This window comes from Python bivittatus, unplaced genomic scaffold, assembly GCF_059951505.1.
Source record: "Python bivittatus isolate LINGU-HERP-01145 unplaced genomic scaffold, Pbiv_v1 ctg000610_np1212, whole genome shotgun sequence".
Lineage (NCBI taxonomy): Eukaryota > Metazoa > Chordata > Lepidosauria > Squamata > Pythonidae > Python > Python bivittatus.
Window position 1 is genome coordinate 22593161 of NW_028277088.1, and position 25079 is coordinate 22618239.

Below are 25079 nucleotides of genomic sequence, written 5' to 3' on the forward strand. Positions count from 1 at the left end.
GTTGACTAAATCATAATAGCTTAGTTAATGAAACTTTATTTAAAAAAACATTTTCCTGAGCCCATATACAAATATTTTTAAAATGCTGTATTTCATAAACATAATAATTTAAAAACAGAATTATTATCTGGTACATCAAGGGTATGCAAGGACGACAGTATATTTCAAATTGTATGCAAGGTAACTGTTATTGACACATCCATGAATTATTCAAAATATTAATAAATCTTTGAGACACCCATTTTTCCTCTTCCAAGTATAGCCAAAGGCCTGTTGTGCTGAACTAATGCTGCCCTAGAGGTTCCCAGATCTTCAGAAGTTGCTTTTGGGGTTTTATGTATACACGTATTTTTTTATGTGGGATGCATGCCCTACCTTTCACTTGGGAGCTCAAGGAGGCACACGTAGGGCACCCACCTCCCAACAAGAGCCCTGTGAGGTAGACTGGGCTAAGACAAAATTACTGAAATTTTACCCACTGTGTTCCAAATGCTGTAGTTCGATGGGAAGCAGGAGTCAGTAAACCTGAATCTAATCTCTGGATTATCTAATCTTTACCTACTGCTTAAAATTACATCACATCCCCATTGGACTGACCCATCTAATATTGGCAGGTAACTTCAAATCCTCTTAGAAAATAGCTATTCAAAAGAAACTAAGTCTCTGTGGTTTCTCCAGTGATGCCATTTTAACCTTAGAGTTAGATCAATCAGTGTTTCTGGCTGGGAAATCTGGGAGTTAAGGTCCATACATCTTAGATTTGCCAAGGTTGACAAACACTGAGCTAGATCAATGCTAAGGCAAAGGATCTTACATATAGAAGCCAAACAGAAACTGCTGCATTTTCTCATAATATAATTGCTAATAACCAAATCTTAGTGCCTAAACCAGCTTCATATTTATATCATATTACAGTCCCCAAATTCAGGAGAATCTTATTTCTAGCCTGATTTAATGTCCTCCCTGTAGCTGTTTTGGAAGGGAAATATAGGAAAACTCCATATGAAGCCCAATATGGCCCGGTGACACAGGTGCCATAGAAACCACAGCCCATGTTCTTTTGTACTGTCTTTTCTACAGGGACATCCGCCACCCGTTGATTCCCCCCCCCTTTTATTTAAATTTCCAGGGCACTCTGATAATTTTTACTTGCATTATCTGTTAAACAACCAAGATAAATGTATTTCTCTAAAAGTAGCAAATTTCTGCTACATAATGTGTAAACTTTGCCCGCTAATGGTGGCTAACAGTTATTGATGTTAGAGGATAATTTTGCTTTGTTTTACAGAATGTATTTTTATTGGTCAATGGCCAAAATAAAGTTTCTGTCTGTCTGTCTACTGAAATTATGCAGTGAGCTTCTGTGGCTGTGGGTAGTCTAGAATCTGGGTCTCCCACTCCTAATTCAACACTTTAACCACAACACCACAAATAGCAAGAAATTTAGAAAAATCGCATGCATGCATGGTGTTACCAAACGTTTCATAGTTGTTTAACAACTAACACTCACTGTAAATGGTCAAATTAAATGTTATAGCTTTGAGGGATTCACTACATTCTGAGATTTATATTGAATTGCCAGTGTTTCCATATCTTCCTAGAGTGAAGACATTTTCCTAGAGTGAAGATTTTCTTGCACAATCTAGAAACAAAACTATTCATACTAAACCAGAACAGCTTTAACTGATTGAAAACATGTTTACTCAAAATATACCATTGCTTATTCTCTAATTCCTTAGTGCAGTGTTTCTCAGCATTGGCAACTTTAAGATGTCTGGACTTCAACTCCCAGAATTCCCCAGCCAGTGTGCTTTAGTGTGTCTAGAAATACAATCTTCATTTCCTGAATTCCTGTCCAATTATATACACAAATATTATTCTTGTGGCTTTGCCAACAAATTTTTTTAAGTGATTATATTAAAATAGTGCTATACAATATAAATTTACAAATGAACACGGCATCTTTTGTATGACCTCCATCAGGCAATGTCTTTTATCTTGTGCAATTAATTTATGTGGAACATTTGAATGCAACTGCTCGTCATTTAATTTAGTCACTTCTCTCATTGGGTATCAGCTGGCTGCTTAGCTTCATCAGAAGTTTTATGACAAGACCTGCCTACAAAACAGAGAAAGGCATTAAAATAATAATAAAAGCAATGTATTCTAATGTATTGCGTTTTTATTTATTGATTGATCAAATTTATATGGCCACCCATCTCACATAACGTGACTCTGGGTGGCGTACAAACACAGCAACAATTAATGTAACCAATCTTAAAACACTGAAACAAGAATAAAAATAAAAACATTAAAAAGCCAAGATTGCGGGAGAATAACAATCACCTAATATCACACAACCACCTCGCAGGGTCCCCAGGGGATCCCCAAGGGTGATGGAAAAGCGTTTTAGAGGCTTTCTAGAAAGCTAGCAGGGATGGGGCCAAAGCTAGGTGAACAGAAGTCCACAACTGTATCAAGGACAAACCTGATAACTGGGTAATGTGCAGGTAGACTTTGTGCATATACTCACAGGGGGATGTTGACAAGGGTACAAAGTATAAGCTCTGCAAAGAGCTTATATATACAGACTTGTTAAATCTGTGTGAACTATTCTGAATTCAGTTTCTGGCAGGCTCTATTATTTTTTTTAATAGTTGAGAATACTGTTATACTGCTACCAGAACATCCATCTGCTCAGGTGATTAAGTTGTGAAGAACTCATTAAATAACTTTACATTAACCTAATAAAATTTGCTCCAATCAACAGTACATTCCTAATTTGTGAAGATTTACCATTAGGAAATATTAGGGGGAGGGCACTGGATAGCTTAATTACCTGCTTGGTGTGAACTATAAAGCTCATTTTGTTTTCCAGACTATGTATTTGAAAACAGGTATCTCCGTCTCCCAACTGCCACATAAAGCAACCATATTTTAAACTTATGAGCAAAGCCTGGAATATAAAAAAATATAAAAGAAATAAAATGACAAACCGGAATACACCCTAAATTGAATGCATGAGTTAACTGCTCAGAGTCTTTTGGAGTGGGGTTGCCAAAACACATCTAATAAATAATAGCAACAACAAGATATCACCTTAAAACAAAACAAAATACATTTGGGGGTATAGTGCACATGGGTACTGTCTTCCTACTTTCTCTTATGTCAGCCTGTTTGCTCTTCCAGGGCCTCACCGATTCTTCGAGGAACCCGCTCTGCCCACTGGGTGCAGCAGATATAGCATCCCTTATGCATCAGTGCTGGTTAGGAAAGCCAGCCTGATGTGTTTCTTAGTAGGAGGTAGACTGCTACTGGCTGGTTAATTGCCCCACGCTCTGTTGCCAAGGGGACAAATGGCTTTTCCCCTTACATACTCCACAATAAACCTGCGCTTTTGGCAACGTCTGAAACTGTGCTGCTTGTTTTAGTTAGAAGGTAATGCTTATCTATAGGTCAGGGGTCCCCAAACTCTTCAGTTCATCAACCTCTTCATGAAGTTTCAGATTGTTCATTGACCCTCAAACATTTATTATATGAAAATAATTTAATATTAATTTAACTAATAGTACTATGAATAATAACAACAATAGAGGAAACTCAAGGCCACTCTCACTGGCAGCTGACTCTCCAACCCTGGGTAACCCTGTCGCGCCACTAGCCACCTCACCTTCAGGACTAGGGACTGGCATGGAGGTCTACAGAGATCCAAAAGATTAATTGACCCCAATTGACCTTCCATCATTTATCGACTGCCTACTGACCCCCTGACATTTACTGACCCCCTTTTGACTCCCAGCCATTTACTGACCCATTGGATAGTACCATTGACCCTTGGGGATCAATATTGATCACTATGGGGAACCCTGCTATAGGTAAATGTGATCATGGGGTTTTTAACATCCAGGGTTTCTTTTCCTATGGACTGAGCCAAACAATCCAGGCTCCATAATGCATTAAACTAGCAATAACCAGGATGTACACAGGATATTAGCTTGGTACCAGTATCTTAATTTTTTTGGATAATTGTCAGATAAAGTATGTGAGTGTATTGAGAACTCATACTGATTATATTAAATCCACTTTTTAAAAGTAACAGTATATATATTTTCTATTGTTATTATTTCATTAAAAGAAATGGCTTCTTGAAAATAAAGAAAAACAGAAATGGGCAATAAATTCTGAAGTTTGAAGTATTTTCATAGGAAAAAAAATATTTTATTGATAAATAAATTACAGAGAACTAATTCAAGTAAGACTTATATTTCAATCCAACTATCAATCAAGAAAAATCACTAAATATGAAGAACTCATTCTAATTATGTTAAAGTAGTATGCCTGTAAGTTTTTTTTTCTTCCCATGAATAGCATTTTCCACACAATTTAAATTAAATTAAATTTGTTAAAGAGCAATGTGAAGCAATGGTACAAAATCCGGGGTCTTTCTGGACTCACAGTTCCTATACAAGGAGCAGGTGGCAGCTGTGGCTAGGATGGCCTTTGCATCAGTTACAACTCCTTCTAGAATGAGAAGCTTTGCTCACAGTCACTCATGACTTACCTCTAGACTGGTCTACTACATACACACCACATGGGGTTACAAGAAGCTACAACTGGTCCAGACTGCAGTGGCCCAAGTAGTCACAGACACTCCTCCTTGTGCACATATAAACCATTTGGGAACTGCAGTAGTTACCAGTTGGCTTCTGGCTGCAATTCAAGCACTGGTTGTCAATTTTAAAGCCTTGCGTAGTTCAGGTCATGGATACCTGCAGGACTATTTTTTCTCGATAACATCTGTCTGCAGAAAAAGGTAAAATAAGATGCAGTCTCTCTCTGTGTCCCCTCATTCATGAGTGTTGTTTGCAGGGGCCACAGACGCATGCGTTTTCTATCCCTGTACTTTTCCTTTAGAACAGCATTCCACTGGACATTGAAATGGCTTCTTCCCTGTCGGCATTCAGAAAGTCTGTAAAGGCTTAGCTGTTCAAATAAGCCCTGGGCTGTTTGTCCCTCTATTAATGGAAATGGTTTTAATTTGGGGACTGGATTGCAACTATTCACAGAGATTGATTTTATGCTTACTTTTATTGTATTTTGTTTTGGTTTAGCCCACATTATGGAGTGAGAATTGTATACTGCTAAGAGTTGGTTGTGACTGGAATGGCCTATTTGCTCTTTTAAATAAATCAAGCAAGAGAGCTAGGTAGTTTAATAGTAACTCCAATAATATCAGTAACATTCATACTACATTTAGGAAACTGTCAAGCAGTTTGGAATTATCTTAGAGCAGTGTTTCTCAACTTCAGCAAGTTTAAGATGTGTGGACTTCAACTCCCAGAATTCCCCAGCCAGCATGGCTGGCTGGGGAATTCTGGGAGTTGGAGTCCATTCATCTTAAACTTGCCAAGATTGAGAAACACTGCTCTTAGAGGAAATCCTTAAAATATCTGCATATAGCACCTTTTAAAATTGCTTGTGCTCACCAATAATGCTTAATACCTAAGTACTATAATAAAGACAACAAACATACCTTTGTTTCCATATTCAGAAGGTGGAGCCCTTTGACATTTATGCCTACGTAAACTCTGATGACTTTATGATTGCTTGAGCTTGCCTTTGTGAATACTTGTCCTGTGAAAAAAGCAGCTCCATACGTAGGAATCTCCCAGCAGTTTTGCAAAAACATGCGCTGAAGATGATGCATCTCTTTACTCACACCCTCACTAGTACTGAGACTCTGGAAATACAAGTTGACATGCCCACAAAGGATATGGTTTTAGCTTTTGTTTGCTTAAGGATACCGTATTTGTAGGAATACACCTTAAAAATAAAAGAAATTTAAAACCCATGTAAAAATGAGTGTGCTGTTGAGTTTCAAATAAGAATAAATGGCTAAAGAAGTTACATTTTACAGAATAAGTTGTGGGTTGGCCTAAAAGGTAACCCAAAAGATTCTGAATTTTTTCAGTTCATTGGCAGGAAGTACATAAAATCAGAAAAATCAGCATCCGTATGCCCAGTCTTCCAGGATGTGCCTCTGATCTTCTGAAACTAACATTTAGCCAGGCTTATCTTCCAAGACTTTGCCTTCAAGATCTTTAAACCAGCGATCATCACATTAGATAGTAGTGAATCCCATGTATTATGTAGGTTCTACATGTACAGTACTACTTTTTAAAATCTTGAATCTTCAACAATTTGGCTTCCTCAGATGACTCTGGTTCTAGAACTCTGGTTCTAAAAGAGGAAAAAAACCTCCAACCATTTTCTTTATGTTGTATCTAATTTCATAAACAAGTATATTCTCTGCTCCTCAACTAAAAAGGACCAAATCTTATAACTTTTCCTATAGTTTATCCTCCTGATAATTTTGGTTAATCTTTTGAGCATTACAGTATCTTTTTGAGATGTGCAGTCTGAACACAAAATAATATTCTAATTGTAATAACCCGTTCCATTTGTTAATAACTTAAATTCAGTACTTTTGTTTCAGGCATATTCTATTTCAAATTTGGATCAAATTTCCCTTGCTATTTTTTCCACAAGGGACTGAATTTCCTGAAATTATAATGCAATAAAATTTATAAGCTTCTTACCTTATACTCATGAAGAATTCGATTTGTCCAGTGAGGTGCCTTACTCTTTAATTTGGTGACTGGTACTATAGATTTCAAGTTTTCTTCACTGAAAATAAAAATCAGACATATTTAACTACTATAGAACACTTGAAAAAAATCAAAACATATTTGTCTTGAGTAAGAGATTATATGTGCAGAGAGAAATAATATGCACTAAAAGAAACATAAAATATCCTGTAGACCATTTTTTCTGCACATTATATTGAAAAAACAATGAGGTATCAATAATTTAAATGTACTTACTTTAGGAAGCCCTGCTTGTGCTTTTTACTTTCATAATTTCCATAGACTATCTGCAGCAATAGGCTTGCAAGTGTGATCAGCTTGGCATCAGATGAGGCATAGAACCCTTTCAGTAAATTGTACCTGGCCTCATCAAATAGGATAAGAATAGCCAATGGATCTTCAATCTGAAAACATGATAAGAAAATACATGTTATATGGATAGATGTATATATAACTATAAATAAAATCACTGTCAAATGAAGCCAAAGTTCAGATGCTGCATTTTCTTGTGAAATCAAGCTTATGTTATTGTGTAAGATTCAGAGCAATTAACAGCTACTTAAAGCAAACACATATTCAAGCTTGAACATGAATACTAAAACTCTTTATACTTTTGGTCAATAATTAATACAGGGAAAATCGGCTTTGTCTTATCATGAAAGACAATTCGTTAGAGGAATCATGTAAAAACTGAAGAAAAAACAACAACCCTGAGGCTGCAATCCTACATATGCTGTTCTGAAAGAAAATCCTACTGAATTCAATAGGACTTACTTCAGAAGATGCACTGCACATTACTGCATTTTTAAAATTGTACACATTTTCCAGAGTAAAGTAACCATAGCCTTCCTTTTAATAACCACAAGTAACTGAGGCTTCATAGTACTGAATTAAAATCAGTGAAAGCATATCTTTTAAATCTGGATCTTCTTATACGTTACAGATGGAATATGTGTAGATGTACAGTAGTACCAAGTTAACCTTGAAAAAGGACTGGATGAGCTGTTATGTAAACATCAACTTAGCCCTGAAAGAGAGGAGGGGTTGAGAAAGAAACTCAAGATTGCCCCACCTTGATTCTCTTTGGTATATGAGGGCAGAAAGGGAAACTGTGCCAGGCTTTTAAGATCCTGTTAGTATACCTCACAACAATAAAGTAGAGATCCAGTAATCCTTGCGGAGTCTATTTCCCAACCTAGCCTATCTCAAAGGGTTGACAGTAAGCTACTTTTGTTCTGATGTGTTCTATAAATAACATTGCAGCTATTAAGGCAGCAAATACCTAAACTGATTAAAAGCTAGCTGATGAGAAATATTTAGTAAACAAAGAGATTTAGAAATTGTTGGTTGAAGTGGGTTATTAATGGCTCATAAGTTTCACCATAAAAACTATCCCATCCTCTTTTTTTAAGCAAGATCATCTGCTCTGGCAAATGCGTACATAAAATAATTTCTGGAACATTCAGAACAGCACTTAACATTATAATTGGCCTCCAGTTTCAAATTCTGGTTTTGAACCTGCATATGACATAGAATAACTTATAACGCAAACCTTTTTTTCAATCTCTAAAGGTAGTCTCACATCCCTTTTCAAAAATAGCTGAGGAGTTTCCCTCTGAGGATCCAAGTTTGTTAACTCAGCGAGTATTTCAGGCCAGTCATGAACATGTTGGAGAGGTTTGTGGTACGGCTTCAGCTGGAGACCTATACAACAACAGCTCTATTTAAAGGTAAGTGCCAAGTCAGATATTTGGCAGCTTTTTAGCTTTAAAGGCAGACACAAACAATGCGACCCTATATTTAGCATTCCATATTTACAAGTAAAGGACTATAAGACTGCAGCTTTAAAGGAGGCAGAGTGCCCAGCACCTTCGAAATCTAAGGGAAGGCTTTAGCTTTAATAATAAATGCACTGTGTTTGATGTCTCATTTCATTTGTCTTAAGAGAACCTGATAATGTGTCGTGAGGATGAGCAAGAGATTTCAAACAGATGCCTTCTCTTCCAAACACTATATAATATAGTAATATAGTAATAATGTTGTCCAGAGCAAATCATATCAGTGATGGCCAAGCTGCAGTGTTCCAGCTTTCCATTTTCTGCATGAGATACTAAGAGCAAACATTCAGTCAATCCATCATTTTGGAAGAATTCAAAGATTATTCACTTTGATTTAAAGTTAAATTTAAATTCTAAATACTTGGAAATGAAATTGCAATGATTTTTGAGAAACTCCAATATTTCCTTCATCCTTGACATTAATACCAATATAGCAAAGTCAAGTAAATTTCTAATGTACCGATAACCTAACAATTTCCTTACTTTTTGAATCAATATAGGATTTGTAATTCACAATTCTGTTTCTTTCACACAGGCATATCAGATTAATTTTCCACTTTGAGTTGGGGAAATGAGGCTGACAACTGGGTTTTTTTTTCACAAAATCTGATAGTATTATTGGCCACTACCCAATATAATTTAATTTTTGGTACACAGGAAAAATGGTATCCATTATAAAATGTCAGGCTCACATCTTAAGCCATCCTCATTCCTCTTTCATGATCAGGAGAGGAATAAACTAGAATTTAATTTCATTTTAGCAGGTTCAAAATCAAATCATACCCTGAGTTTTAAAGTAAATTCTTTTCAATTACCAGACAAACTAATTTCGAAGCCTGAATTGTTTTTGTAGTTTGCTTAGCAAACTAATATTTATTTTAAGCTATAGCTTCTGGTTTACATATAAAAATAAAACAGGGCCCTGCTCAGCTGAAACTATGATTCTCCTCCTGACTTTACTGGGGAGAAACTTTGAATCTGTACTTTCTTGCTTCAAAGTCATGGCAATTGAGAAGAATGTCATACAATCTTGCTAGGATCTTCCTGATGTCTCCAGCCATTCAAACGTAAGCTTAAATATCTTTATAGGATCAAGGGGTTTTGTCCAGTTGCCTTAAAAAAAATTATCTTAAGTGCATAATTTTCATTGCTGATGAAACAATATTAGAAGTAAAAGAAAGAAAAATGGCTTTGAACTCTATTTTTCTGGTGTACCCATCTTTCCAACAGCCCGTCTTATTTAGTTAAAATCACCATGTTTCAGAAACAACAGAAGTATTTTAATTACTTACTAAGGTTTTCAGAACAGATCCAAATGGTGAAGTATTGCTGTGTTTCTTGAGAAAGACGCATGCCTTCCATTATCTGTTGCACAGTAGTATTGTTTCCATATTTCAATTCCACAGAACGATATGACCCATCCATTCGATAAATTCGCACTTTTTCGTACTATGAAGAATTGAAAACAAAGATCAGCAAATTTTGCCTAGTACTGATAGCAAGACAAAATATATGGTTATCAGAAATTTGCCTTTCTCCAATTAATTCTCCAATTTATGAACATCCCTGAAGTACAGGGCAAGGTCAAGAATCATCTCCCATCCCCTTCTCTAGAGCAAGCTCAGGAGGAGGGTTAGAATTCACCATGAAGTACCAAGATCTTGAGAGAATTTCAGAAAAGTTTGTTTTAATCTACTGAAACCACACAATACTGGTAGAAGACCAATGTAAGGAAATTAAAATGCAAAAGAAAGCACAGTGCATGATGACCTGGAGTATAAAGATTAACTATTTTATTATCAACGTATTTATCGTGAGAAGTTTATTAAAGTAAGAATAGGGCTGGGCAACCCATGGGTCATACCTAACTATGAAGCATTTTCTCACCATGTCTCTGAAATCTGATAGCTTTTCAGTGAGTATTACCACAGTGGTTTTACATTATTTTAAGGTGGGAAACAGAAAAACTTTCTAAAAAATCTCGCAAAAATATTGTCATCACTTTTTATTAACTATGTTGTATCTACTTTCTACCATCAACCCACCCACTGCAGCCATCTGTGTCGATTCTCCCCTCTAGAAATAGCACAACCCCTGCTTTGCAGTGGATGGCCTGCTCTGTTTTAGAAAACCATTATTGATTAAATTAAATTATTAATTTTAACAGAGGTTTTACTTCTGTGGCCTTGCTATAATGCTCTGGAATCAGTCACTTAAATTCTAGGTCATTACACTTGATAGAGAAATTTTATATATCCCTATTAAAATGCAGGTATTATAATATCAGAAACCTTATGCCTACTTGTTTATTAATGGCCTCTTTAAGTAAAATAGCTGTTTTTTCCCACTCGTTTTGTTTGTTTTCTTCACAGACATTCAACGGTGTTCTTCCTTGTTGATCAGTGATGTGCTACAAACAGAAATAAGACAACTTAAAAATATAGCTTTCTAAATATAAAATCAAATCCTACTTTTCTCTTAGTGAGACCTTGGTTCATCTAGCTCAGTAGTTTTTACGTGTATTTTTACACCATTGTTATTTAATAATTTTTAAAAAATCATTGAAGTCTCTCACAAGACATTCACAAACACTGAATTTTCATGAGATTTTGGACATGTTTGTGCTTTTTTTTCCTTTTATTTTTGGTGCTCAAGTCATCTCACAATATTACAAAACGTTCCCGACCTCTCCACAATTGCAGAGAGGTTTATTTTCCAACTCTATCTAGAATTGCCAGGGACTTGTACCTGAGACTGCCTGCATGCAAAACATGTGCTATACCATTAAGTTACTGCATCTTTAGTAAGACCTGCAACATGTACAATATTTTTCTTGCCCCAAAAGCCTTCTTCAGTTATCATCTAAATCTCCACTCTCATCTCCACTTTCCAGTCCCAACACATAACATCTGGATCTTTTAAGTTTGAAGTTCAAAACACTTCTAAATATAAATAAGAGAACTTTTAAATATAGTCCTTCCTGGGGAAATGTCAATTACATATATTGTTCAAAGGCTGGCAATGGTGTTAATCATTAGCAATAGCAATTCAGAATCATTCCAAGGGAAATCAGTTCTTTCTTAAGAATCTTAATTTTTTAATATACCACTAGGACATCTAAAAGCACCCTATGTTTGTAATTCAAAAGACAAAATGTATCAATATAAGCAAGTTTAACTGCAGCTGCCAAAACATCTTACTCTGTCAATTTCTGGATGGTTTAGGAGAATCTGAACAATATCGGCATGCCCACCACCAGAAGCAAAATGAAGAGGGGAGCTGAGTTGTCCATTCAACAAGTTTGGATTACACTTTCCTTTCTCTAACAACATTCGTGTCGCTTCTACTTTTCCATACCTACTCAAAGGAAAAATACAAACAAGCAAAGGATTTTATTTTGCACCACCTAGAGCCACTTTTTTGTGAGATGAGCAGCTATATAAATAAAAATAGACATGTATAAAACGGTTCCAGAAACCCTCCAATCTTGCTCGTCAATAATCCAGATACAAGCTACATGACTGCAAAGCAAACAGCTTTCTTCAATAAATTCTTCAATAAATTCACTGCCTTCCTCAGATACATGTGCAATCTAATGAAAAAAGTTGTGTGTACCATTTCTTTAGGATTCTAAATGAAGTAAGTTATTTTCTTTTTTTTTCAATATATTAAGGAGGCCAGATATTTGTATTCACTACTACTTCACCAAGATTTAAGGCCTGTGAGTTCAAATCCCAGTATGTTCAAGGGTTGAACATACAATATATATACAATCTAGCATATGGGAGCTACCTATGCCTGACGTGTTCCAACAAGAATAAAACAAGTTATATCATTCTTTCTAGCAGTCAGGAGTGAATATAAGCAAAGTTATATAAAATTATATAGAGCCCCCTCACAGGGAAGTCTTGAGGCTTCTAGTATGAGGCCCAGACATATTAACACCTTAGCTCTCTAGTCAGACTGCAAATGACTAAGAAAGGAAGGTCCATCATTCACAACATCAAAAGATTCAAGGGATATATTGACAGGGAGGCAGTTCTTAACGGCAGCACTGCAAATTATGAAAGCTTACCTGCTGACAACCAGGAATTATACTAGCTTGCAAAGATTCCACAAGGCTCACTAGATTTGAGTTGCCAGATCACCTTTTCACAGCCAATGTATAAATATTATCAAAAGTTTTTGAAATGCTATTATTATCTTGGGTGCAGTGTATGTATGTAGATGATGGACCTATATCCTATATGGCTTTTTTAGAATTTGCCCTGTAGTACAATAATCTCTCCCTTGGACTCTTATTACTGGAATCTAGACCTCCCAATATAAGATAAGGAAGGTAGGTTTTGCCCACATTACAAAATCTTAAATTCAGCGATATTAATTCAGATAGGGATCAAATGGTTGCCATCAGTTAATTGGGGGGGGGGGATACTGTGAGACCTAGGCCACATATGCCCCCTTTGTGTGTCTTCCAGAACCCTCTCTGACCACAATTTCTGCAAATTGGTGGGGTAGTTTTCTACCACTTTGAAGTATGAAATAGACAGTAGTTTAAAAAAAAAAAAGTGAAAATCTCTCTGTCCTATTTGGAAAAAATAAGGGGGAAAAATCCTTGTCAACTTCCATGTCAGAGCCACCCTCTCCCAATTTTCTATAACTGCCAGCCCCCTGTGGCTTTGGGTCTCAAAACTGGTGAGTGAGCTCCATGGTCACCAAAGGTTACCCAACCCTTTTCTGCAGGAAAAAGAATACAGTGGCATTCCCTTCCTGAGGAGACAAAATGTGCTTCTGATAATCACTGTGTTGTCATCTACATCAGGGCTGGTTTACTTTGTCCTATAGAATTTGCATAGGAAGCACACCAAGAATTGACTTAACTCTCAGCTGGACATCCATATCCCTTCATCTACATAGCTACATCTTGAGAACTCCCTTTTGGCCGTACAAGAGAACAACAGTGATGAGTTTTTTTACATATTAAAATCACTTTAATTATGAACAATTCTAGGTTCATCTGCGACTGTATTGAACTCACCAGCATGCATAATGGATAGGTGCCCAGTGGTCGCTATCCAGCTGATTTACTGAGAATTTTTCATCTAAAAGTTGACTCAATAATTCAGTATCTCCTTCACAAGCACTACGATGAAGGGGAAAATCATCAACCCACTGACGTTCCCTAAGAAGAATCAAGAAGATGTAATATTTAAATCAAGTCCCAATAGAAGCTGAAATACAAGACATTATGAATGTGCAGAAAACAGCAAATGAATCAGTTTTCTATCTGTGAATGCGCTTGAACAAACTATATGCTAAGGTTATATTACGTTCTACAGACCTAACCCAGTATCATGTTTCATTTTAAGAATCAATTCACTTTTGACAAAAAGTTTTTAAAAGTTGTTTCCTGTATTATCTGTAAGAAAGGTTTCCTTCATATTGAACTCAATTCCTGATGCCTTCATAGACACATCTACAGTCAGGTCCAGAAATATTGGGACATCGACAATTCTAACATCTTTGGCTCTATACACCACCACAATGGATTTGGAATGAAACAAACACAATGTGCGTTAACTGCAGACTGTCAGCTTTAATTTGAGGGTATGTACATCCAACTCAGGTGAACGGTGTAGGAATTACAACAGTTTGCATATGTGCCCCCCACTTGTTAAGGGACCAAAAGTAATGGGACAGAATAATAATCATAAATCAAACTTTCCCTTTTTAATACTTGGTTGCAAATCCGTTGCAGTCAATCACAGCCTGAAGCCTGGAATGCATAGACATCCCCAGTCGCTGGGTTGCATCCCTGGTGATGCTCTGCCAGGCCTCTACTGCAACTGTCTTCAGTTCCTGCTTGTTCTTGGGGCATTTTCCCTTCAGTTTTGTCTTCAGCAAGTGAAATGCATGCTCAGTGGGATTCAGGTCAGGTGACTGACTTGGCCATTGCATAACATTCCACTTCTGTCCCTTCAAAAACTCTTTGGTTGCTTTTGCAGTATGCTTTGGGTCATTGTCCATCTGTACTGTGAAGCGCCGTCCAATGAGTTCTGCAGCATTTGGCTGAATGTGAGCAGATAATATTGCCCAAAACACTGCAGAATTCATCCTGCTGCTTTTGTCAGCAGTCACAACATCAATAAATACAAGAGAACCAGTTCCATTGGCAGCCATACATGCCCACGCCATCACACTACCACCACCATGCTTCACTGATGAGGTGGTATGCTTAGGATCATGAGCAGTTCCTTTCCTTCTCCATACTCTTCTCTTCCCATCACTCTGGTACAAGTTGATCTTGGTCTCATCTGTCCATAGGATGTTGTTCCAGAACTGTGAAGGCTTGTTTAGATGTCGTTTGGCAAACTCTAATCTGGCCTTCCTGTTTTTGAGGCTCACCAATGGTTTACATCTTGTGGTGAACCCTCTGTATTCACTCTGGTGAAGTCTTCTTTTGATTGTTGACTTTGACACACATACACCTACCTCCTGGAGAGTGTTCTTGATCTGGCCAACTGTTGTGAAGGGTGTTTTCTTCACCAGGGAAAGGATTCTTCGGTCATCCACCACAATTGTTTTCCGTTGTCTCCCGGGTCTTTTGGTGCTGCTGAGCTCACCGGTGCGTTCCTTCTTTTTGAGAATGTTCCAAACAGTTGTTTTGGCCACGCCTAATGTTCTTGCTATCTCTCTGATGGGTTTGTTTTGTTTCTTCGGCCTAATGATGGCTTGCTTCACTGATAGTGACAGCTCTTTGGATCTCATCTTGAGAGTTAACAGCAACAGATTCCAAATGCAAATAGCACACTTGAAATGAACTCTGGGCCTTTTATCTGCACATTGTAATTGGGGTACTGAGGGAATATCACACACCTGGCCATGGAACAGCTGAGAAGCCAATTGTCCCATTACTTTTGGTCCCTTAACAAGTGGGGGGCACATATGCAAACTGTTGTAATTCCTACACCGTTCACCTGAGTTAGATGTACATACCCTCAAATTAAAGCTGACAGTCTGCAGTTCAGGCACATTGTGTTTGTTTCATTCCAAATCCATTGTGGTGGTGTATAGAGCCAAAGATGTTAGAATTGTGTCGATGTCCCAATATTTCTGGACCTGACTGTATATAGTTTTCTGGCAGCACTATCAGCATGTTTTTGTGACTTCCCAGTCTAGCTTACCGCTTTAGGGTTTCCTTGTGGTCTCCTATTAAAACACTAACTACGACAGATCCTGTTCAGGTTTTTGTATCAGCCAAGTTGGTTTAGGTGCTGCCATTTAGCTGCCAACTCCCCTTCTGTTATTGCTTTCCACTGTTATTGCTTCCAGTATGGCAAAAGCCATACTGGAAACAATAACAAAATCAATAAAGAAAGCTTATGGAAGGCATAATTTTAAAAACAAATGGCAAATATTTGTATGAAAATATAATTAAAAATGAATGAAGATAACACAGTACTTGTCTTCCATGACACTGCTCATGCTGCGTTGCCACTTTTCCCTTTTTGGAATCTGTATTTTTGAATAATCTGGAGCTCCAAGTCCAAAGTATGGATTTATAACCACTTTGTCCACCTGGAAATATTGTGTAATGCAAAAAAGTTTAAAGCACAAAATGAAAATGTTAAGCCAAACAGTGATATTAATGAATAATTCTTTTTTCTTACCCTGTTGGTGTACTGAAGATCAGATCCAAATAAAGGGTTGTAAATACACATATCTGCCTTCTCCAGGGCAAGCATTCTGCTCTTGATCTCTAATGCAGTATATCCCATATGAAGTGAACTTTCACTCTGTCCAGGTTCAACAGCATAGGCAGGGTTTGTAATGTTTGTTTTAATCCGCTCTAAAGGAGATGGTCTGAATAAAGCTGGGATTGAATGTGATTGTGAATGCCGTTCTTCTAACCATCTGCAGAACAGAATGGATTAGACTCACTAGCGCAGCCCATGGTATCAAACAAGAAGCGGGGTGATTGCCCCCCCTCACAGTAATTACCTATAAGTGCTGGGGATCATTTTATATTTACGGTTAAGAATAGAAGATGTTGAACATGGGTTGGGTGTGTAAATGGCTACAGACAGGGTTGCTGAAAATCATATGCAATACAATTTTGAAGATTAGCCTGAAGATCAGCAGTTTCTTGTGAGGAGTTGTTTGCCTGGTGATCTAACCTTTTAACACTTAAATAACCCTCTTATGTCTTGTTTCTTTCCAATCCAGTTATCTCTTCCTCTCACCTCACCTCATCATCTACCTGAGGTTCAGACAGCCCCAACCCTTTTGGCCTTCCATAAGGCCCTGAAAACCACCTTCTTTTCCCAGCCATCCAGAATGAAAGGCTTTTGATTGGACTATGCGATGGTTGGCTTCGGTTATTCTGCTATACTTTCATTTCGTTATTCTATTATTCTGGGGGTTTGTTATTGCTGTTCTGAATGTTTGTTGGGTTTTGTTGTTAGTTCTTTTGTTTTTATGCTTCTTTCCAACTGAAACCTGCCTAGAGTCACTTTTGTGAGTTGGGTGGTCATATAAATCAATAATCAATCAAACACTTTCCATCCAGTTTTCCCCTCACCGTCTTTCCTATCCTTATTTCCACCCTATTTTTCCTTCTGTTTTGCTGTTTCTGCTGGAAGAACAGAGGGATTACTTATGTGCTCCATGTGTAAATGGTATGTATGTAGGTGAGAAAGAATGGTTGGTATAGAACAGTGTTTCTCAACCTTGGCACCTTGAAGAGTGTGATTTCTGTCAGGAATGTAAATATACATACATTAGGGATGTGCATGGAACAACCATTTTGGGTGGTTTGTGTTTAGAGCAAAGCATTTGGTTCAGGCATGGATCTGAAACATGTACAGTATGTTCCAAAGAGAAGCATTTCAGGGTGAGGAAAATGGGAAAAACACAAAGCCACTAGTGGCAGGATGTGATAATGGCAGCTAAGAAGAAGTAAAGGAAAGGAAGGTGCTGGCAAGATGTGGGGAAGGTGGATAGGCAGGTTGGATATGTCATATTTAAATTCAGAGGCAGCAACACTATTTGGCCACTGCCCTATTCAACAACACTACATCCTACCTACCCAAGTTCATAAATAAATCTTATTAAATTGAATAAATCTTATTAAAGTCAGAATTTTAAAATCAAGTAGTTTTGCAAAACATTTCTTACTTATCCAAGAAAAGTAACATTCTAGCTGTAATGGTAGCAAAATGTGAACTGGATTCACTGCAGACTCTCATGATGTCTTGTAAACAGTAGAAAACTGGGCATCCAGGACTGTAAACATATTTTGTATTATCTATAAAAAAAAGGTTTTTTTTAATGTAAAGCAATTTCTTTTAGTCATTTTTTACATTTTGCTTTTATCTTTTTATTTTATTTTATTGACCATATTTTTCAACATATCTTTTTCCTCAGGCTAGGCAGAAATATTTTTTGTCTCCCCCCCACCCAGTCATCCAACTGCAGTAATTCATAATTTCTGGAAAAATTGATTTTTTTCCTTACAAAGTCACATAATTTGCCATTGTTATCCTAGACATCACATTAAGCAAGAATGGTTTCTTGGCTGCATCACATTAAGCAAGAATGGTTTCTTGGCTGCTCCGGCTTATTTTCTGCCAATGAAAATGTCGAAACAAAACTATATAACCCAAAGAATAAAATGTGGTTTGTGGGTCTAAGACGTTAGTAAAGAAATAGCCTAGTTCAAGCATAATGATAAACAAACCATCTTAAGGAAGATGAATATCCAATAGTAATTTGTAGTAGACTTAAAATACTCTACCAAACTTGACCATTGGCAAAACACTTATAACCCAGAAGATAAACTGGTGAAGTGATAAACTGGTTGTCAGGCCCAGCCCAAGAACCACAGTATAACAGTCCAGTTGAGTTAAGTTCCTTTATTTGCTTATACCTTATAGACAGACTAAATCTATACTACAGCAACTGGTGGATATACCCTGGGAGATTCTAGGGAGTGGCTATCCTGAATCTCTTATGCTTCCCACATTCCCCCTGTGGACTCTGTTGTCTTTTGTTTCCTTGCCCTTCCTGGAATGCACCCCCTCCTTCCTGATAGCCTTGCTCTCTGCTGCTATCTACTACTTCACCCTCCTCTTTGTAGATACACTCTATCACCCTGGTGAAGCAAAAGTAAAAATACTGTAATTTGTTTAAGAAATGAAAGAAAGGATGAAGTAACATCTTCATTCTAAAATGCAAAATCTGCCTTTGGAACTTGGAGTAATGTTTGTCAACCAATGTTTTACACAGGTAATTAATATTACTGACAGATTTTAAAGACTACCACACAAGCCAGCAAGCACTAGTGCCTCTGGGCACCATGATAAATAGGAAATTCTTAGATGGCATGTGCAGAAAGAGATGCCTTCATGGACTACACGTTGGAAACTACTGACCTGAAGTTTTCTTCTCCAATGCTGATTTCACAAAAAAACCCCTAATGAGATCAGAGACAGATAACTGATTAAGAAGTAGAGTATAAGACTGAAACTGAATTTATGCTCCAAATGCCAAATCATGTTTTTGCCTTTACATAAACACAATAAAATGCACATTTAGAGAAAACAAAGTAAAGAGGTTTAGTAAAATAAGCAGCATAGGCAAATTATTCATCCATGTCATATAACCATAAATAAAAACAACCAGGTGAAACAGGTACACAGGCCACATCAAAACTAACACAGAGAGACTTCTAAAGAAACAATACAAGCAGAACACACACTCACACTATTTTCTAACTTTTGATTAATATGTGTACTTTTAACATGTACTTCTAATCTCACCTTTGACAACTGTTGGTACAACGAAAAGAGAGGCATCCTTGCCTGCGTTCTCACCAAGAGGAAATGTCTTCATTAGCAGAACTCTTTTTCCTTCATATAATAAGAAAATCCTTGTCAATTAAATAGTTGAAATAATATCTTTCTACCTAATAGAAAATATACTGAAAACTAGATAGATGGACCTGGGAATCTGTAGCTTATATCTGATTACATTATTCTTGAAAAATCTGTAGATTTGGAGATAAAAGCGGATGTAAAAATGTTTGTGGATTCAAGGGGTTGTCATGACCATCAATGAGTCTAAACAATTTTGCTAAGTGTGCCAGCATCCTACCCCTCGATTTACAGTGTCTTGCCCCAAACATTACATAGTTGGTAAACTTTAGGGAAAAGTACCATAACACACTCTAGAAAGGACTGCTTTAAATACTGCTTGAAAATGTAAATTAATTTTAAAAATGTAGCCATGATTCTAAGAATAAGATGTAAGGAGCACATTAGCTGTTTATAATTTCCAGGCACATTAGAAAGTATTGGTTTTAACCTGGACCTAGGCTGTTTAAATGTTATACTGTATAAGCTTCTTTTTTGTACCTTTTTGAATATACATCAAGATCTTCAAGGCTTACTCAAAGCATCTGAGATTAGATTAGAGGAGATAAGAGAAAGGAGCTTTAATAGCAGTAGAGCTTTTCATTCTTAACTTCTTCTTTTAGGTAGTTAAGATCCTCCTCTACCACAAAAACAAAATCATTCTTTTCTAGCAAGCATTCAGAGAACTAGAACAATGTTTTAGTTGGGTTGAATGGTACTGAGCATGAGGCAGGATATTGATGGGATTGGATTCTAGAGATGTTCTTTTTTTATGGCTATTTACAAGAAAACAGAACACAAGCATTAAAGCCATCATTACCTTTAATCCCTTGGTTTCCTGGTGAAATTGGCTTGGTGGTTTCTAGTATATAGTCCAAGATGCTTTGGGTTACATCACTGCCTTCCTGAATCTTAGTTTCTAATAACATTTTCCTTCTCTTTTTCTTATGTCCTTCAATGGGAACCTCAAGTAACAAAATCTTGTAATGACAAAATTAAATATTAATGAAACACAAAGATCCATGTTTATTTAAAAGCCTGCAGTTAACTTTTGGGATTACAGAGTTTAATCTTTCCCAATCCAAAAATCTCCTGTTGAAACTACAACTCACAAGATTTCAAACTAGCAATGCTAGAATAAGACATACTTTACTTTGCATTCAATAAAATGCTAGGGTCAGAGGCAGAAATTATCAACAGAAATATATATAGACTTCATGATACACGTAAATAAATACTATGTCAAGAAAAGTCTGGAAGTATTCAAAGAGTACAGCATAATGTTTACAAGCAAGACCTTTTTTTCTAAATCAACTATAGATTACTTCCTGATATGAACCTTTTTTTTAAATATAACATTATTTTTCTTTTTTTAATTTGACAAAATACACGTCCACAGAATCTTTGGTGTTACTGTTTCAGTCATTTCTGATCATTGAAGCATGGAGTTGCTTTAATTCCAGTATTTTAAAAGTTTTTGATATAAATTAGTGTTTATTATCACAATAAATATGGCTTTAAATTTATTAAAGAAATAAATAATAAAGCAAAAAGAGACAAAAAATGAATAAATAAATGCAAAACCTAATGCTGAAACAAAATCTGAAACAAAGCAAACTCATATTGTCAATGTCAAAGCATCTGCTTCACATTTGTTTCATTACCTTTAATTGGGAGCAATTAAATACTTTAGATTCAGTTTCATCTACATAAACCAAATCTGTGGTATCCACCTATCCATTATGATCATAACTGAGAAATTAGCAATTTATATAATTATATAATCACTCCAACCTATCAAAGGATGGCTACAAAAGGCAGAAATGATTCATTATGATGAAAATGATATTGCTGGGAAGAAAGTTATTCTATAGCCTGAAAATACTTCTGAATTTTTATTTGTGTTATGAAATAACTATGGGTATATTGATAACTAAATGTAATTACTGGTAATTATAAAAGCTCTTTCCATTTAAGCCAACTCCTGCCCCCATCCCCATTAATTTTACCTCATAGGACTTAGCACGATACTCCCGAGAATTTAGGCTTGCAGTATTCTTTGGACGAATGACAGCCACATAGGCTTCTGTTATGGTTTCTGGGTTTCCCATCATTTGTTGTTTATTTTTCTTACTGGAAAAATCAACTGAAAATAACAATTAAATTCAGAAAACAAGATTGTAAAACTAGCAGTGTTTCAATTGCTCTGTCCTTCTGTGTGTATGTACAGACATACATGCATGGATATTTTCCTCATCAAAATTATGTTAGCCAAACTATTAACAAATCTGTATTTATATTTTCAGCATTTAAAATTATTTTGAAGTTGCATACCAGTTTTAATAAAGCTAGTACAGCAATCTATTGGTATAAAGAACAGGGAAAATTAAAATAGTCTAAAAAGGAAAAAAAAAACGATACTAAACCTGTCAACCAGTGCAAAAGCCAGTGACAGCCGGTGTGGTGTAGTGATTCAGATGCTTGACTAGGCATGAGGAGATCCTGGTTCTAATCCACCCTCAGCCCTGGAACCTCACTGGTTGACTTTGGGCCAGTCTCTCTCAGACCAGTCTACTCATAGGGTGGTGGTGGTTGTTATGAGCAAAAAAACAGGTCTTATACTGCACTTAGTGATAAGTACACATCAAGTAAAAATACAAAGTACATTAAGAGGATTGCATGTATGAGCCTTACTAATCATATGCAAAAGGAAGCTAGGTATCTGGTTTCTGAGGCTAGGTTCTTACCCTTTTTAAGATGAAGCTTGCAGTTTGCAACAGATGACTGGGAACTAACGACTGTACACAGACTGGAAAGATTCTAATGCTTTCATTTTTGATATTGCTAGACACTGTATGGAGGGGAAGAGGCTGAATTTACCTCCCTCCCTATAAAGATACAAAGACTGCACTCTTCCATATAAGTACTTTACTTCAAAAGGCAGATGTATGAAATTCTATATGTGGTGCATTTGTGCAGTCAACCATTCTACTTGAAGATCTCATTAAAGGGAACACTAATTTCATTATAATTAGCAAAGCTAACTTTCATGCAGTGCTTTCAATATCAAGATTTAAGTTTCCAAAATAAAAATAACTATCTTCATGTGAGCAAAAATAATCAGTCCTATGTCCATTTATAAGTACCGTATACACCATTTAGTTCAAGGTACTTACTTACTCCATATATATCCAGATATATGTACCTTGGATCTTACTCCAAGGTACATGTATCTTGTACAGTAGCACCACTGAAAGTCTTTTCTAATATAAACAATGCAACATTTTTTATAACAACAACTTCTGCTTATAGTAAGCCTGAACACAAACTGGTCAACATTTATAATTTCTATATCAAGCCTGCCATTTTGGCTAAGAAGCTCCAATAATTTTCATTTGTATAGACATTAAAATACAAGTTTCAAATTAATATTTTATTTATAATATTCTGGTACCTCAAAATTCAAAGCAGGTATTTGTTAACAAGATTAGAAGTGAAATATATATACTGTAAAAAGTACAATATACTGTTTGACAGACAAAACCTGTTTGGACTGTTTTAACAAAATCTTGTGGAATTGTAAAACACATGTATTTATTATAGCATGATTTTGTAGATCTATTTTATTAGATGCATGAAATTTTTCACCAGCTTACAAATGTAAATACAGAGAAGGTTTTCATTGGAGTGGAACTGTAAACAATGAGCTAATGAGAAAAGAAATGCAGACTGCACAGACAGTAATTGGCCACTCTTAGGTAATTACTCACAAAGCAACTGTTGATTTATAACACAGATCTACAAAACCATGCTATAATAAACACATGTTTTACAATTCCACAAAATTTTGCTAAAACAGTCCAAACAGTTAGGATTTGCCTGTCAAACAGTATACCGTACTATTTACACTATATATATTTCACTTCTAATCTTGTTAATAAATTGGTAAACCTGGGTTCACACAGACTAATCCATGGTTTGCTTAGTTCCCCCCAAAGTTCCCCCCAAAAGTGATTTGTTGAATAAAATATAACTGGCTAGATTTGCATGACACACAAAGCTAGAGATTCAAATAGTTCCAAATTCCCTTTTTTGGAGTCAGTCCCCTCTACCCGTTACTGAGAAAAACGGCGACATGTTTTTTCACTATTTAAGACAAAGAACATGAAAACTGTTGTATAAGACCAAAAGTAGGTTTCACTGTTTTGAAATCTAAGAAACCCTTACAAAATCCCAGTCCTATCCACTTCACGTTATGGTCTTTCTCCCCATAAAAAACACAACAAAAGCCATGATGTAGGTTATTTGGCTTTGGCTTAGCAAGCTGAACACACTCAGTCATAGTTTGTGTTCCAAACCAAAACTACCCATTTTTGAACCCACGGTTGATAGAGTTGAAGCTCTTGATTCACCAATCTCCCTTTGATGTTTCTTAACTCCAGAACAGACACTTTAAGTGTTAATTACAAAAACTGGGAGATGCTGCAAATTGCCATTTATGATGTTATATTTTTCTCTGTTTATGCTTTTCAATGAAGACAGGATTCTTTGTCCTATGTAACCAGCAAAAGGTCATTGTTAGCAAATGATGTCATGTACCACATTTGAAAATGATGAAGAGTTGAGGTTGAGTTTATTAAGTCCTTTAAGAGTGCCACGAGAATAAACATGTGAGCATGTTTTGGCATCTGGATCAACCACGATCTGGTTTCTGTGGTCTGTATTCTTTAGTACCATTGTTGGCAGTAGCTATTTTGTACTTTTATATCAACCAATTAGAAGGACGTATAAGTTAAAGCTACATTAAAACAGCATTACAAGTCTATGTAGAGAATACTACAATTGAAGGCTATTTTATAGGTAGGTTCACTAGACACTGATGATAACAATTTCCAAAGTTCCCCCCAAAAGTGATTATGGCATGAATTTTGGTGGACAAAAGCTCAGAACAACCATTACTATCAAGATTTTCAGTCAGTTTTTGACTTCTGGCAACTACCTGGACCAGTCCCTGCAGTTTTCTTGGCAAGATATCAGGAGTAGTTTGCCATTGCCTCCTTCCTAGGGCTGAGAGGGACTGACAGGCCCAAGGTCACCCAGCTGGCTCCACACCAAACTGGCTCTCTACTATCGAGATTACAGTACTGCAAGTTTTCTTGGAATGGGCCATTACAGACTGCAAGTACGGGATCACAAGCAGGGTTAAACAAGAAGGCTCCCTACAGATACAGAACTAACACCTTCTTAGTAGAGATCAGTGACTCTCCTGAACAAGCTGCGTTTCTCCGTGCAGAGCATTTTGCTTTTTTTCCTGCCGCAGTGATTCCAAGAAGCGACCCATACCCGTCTCAGTCGGAAAGATCCCCGGATCCCAGTGCAAGGACTGCCCAAGGGGCCATAAGAGCACCACCGATTTCGGGTGGGCGGGGGAGACTTTTGGCTTTTCCGCAAACTAAATGCTCGCCTATTGGCTGCCTTAACGAGCACCTACGGCGGACTGAAGGGAAAGAGAGCGAGATCAAGCTCTGGAGCGCCCTGGCCTTGGAAAGGGTCGCTTCTTCTTACCGCGGAGCCTGGAGACCCTCCAGGGAAAGACGCATCCTCCAACCCCGGGTTTCGCTTCTCTCCGGCGGCGCTCCGCCTAACTCCCACCCCCTCAGCCGGCAGTAGATCCGCTTCCC

At 36.8% G+C, this 25079-nt stretch overlaps 2 protein-coding genes across 5 annotated transcripts in view; one reads left to right on the forward strand and one right to left on the reverse strand.

The window, feature by feature from the left end:
- Positions 1 to 8355, forward strand: part of AKAP9 (A-kinase anchoring protein 9) — a 154356-nt gene extending 146001 nt beyond the window's left edge. The window contains exon 52 of the mRNA XM_088150542.1: positions 8220 to 8355. The gene's annotated coding sequence lies outside the window, so the exon portion shown is untranslated. The remainder of the gene's footprint in view (positions 1 to 8219) is intronic.
- On the reverse strand, positions 1 to 25066 carry KRIT1 (KRIT1 ankyrin repeat containing). Of its 4 annotated transcripts, none has more exons than XM_007430590.3 (17): positions 24964 to 25066; positions 21408 to 21544; positions 20219 to 20378; positions 19306 to 19395; positions 17663 to 17792; positions 16156 to 16399; positions 15948 to 16063; positions 13524 to 13667; positions 11686 to 11842; positions 10788 to 10895; positions 9778 to 9934; positions 8200 to 8351; positions 6885 to 7051; positions 6600 to 6687; positions 5534 to 5740; positions 2840 to 2956; positions 1 to 2119 (listed from the first exon to the last, which is right to left on the reverse strand). In XM_007430590.3, the coding sequence occupies exons 2-17, from the start codon at positions 21510 to 21512 to the stop codon at positions 2051 to 2053; spliced, it is 2211 nt and encodes a 736-aa protein (XP_007430652.1). In that variant the 5' UTR covers positions 21513 to 21544; positions 24964 to 25066; the 3' UTR covers positions 1 to 2050. The 4 variants fall into 4 exon arrangements, with proteins under 4 accessions (XP_007430652.1, XP_088006682.1, XP_088006681.1 ...); XM_088150556.1 differs by lacking the exon at positions 24964 to 25066 and adding an exon at positions 24742 to 24934; XM_088150555.1 differs by lacking the exon at positions 24964 to 25066 and adding an exon at positions 21825 to 24733.
- Between the last annotated feature and the right edge of the window lie 13 nt (positions 25067 to 25079).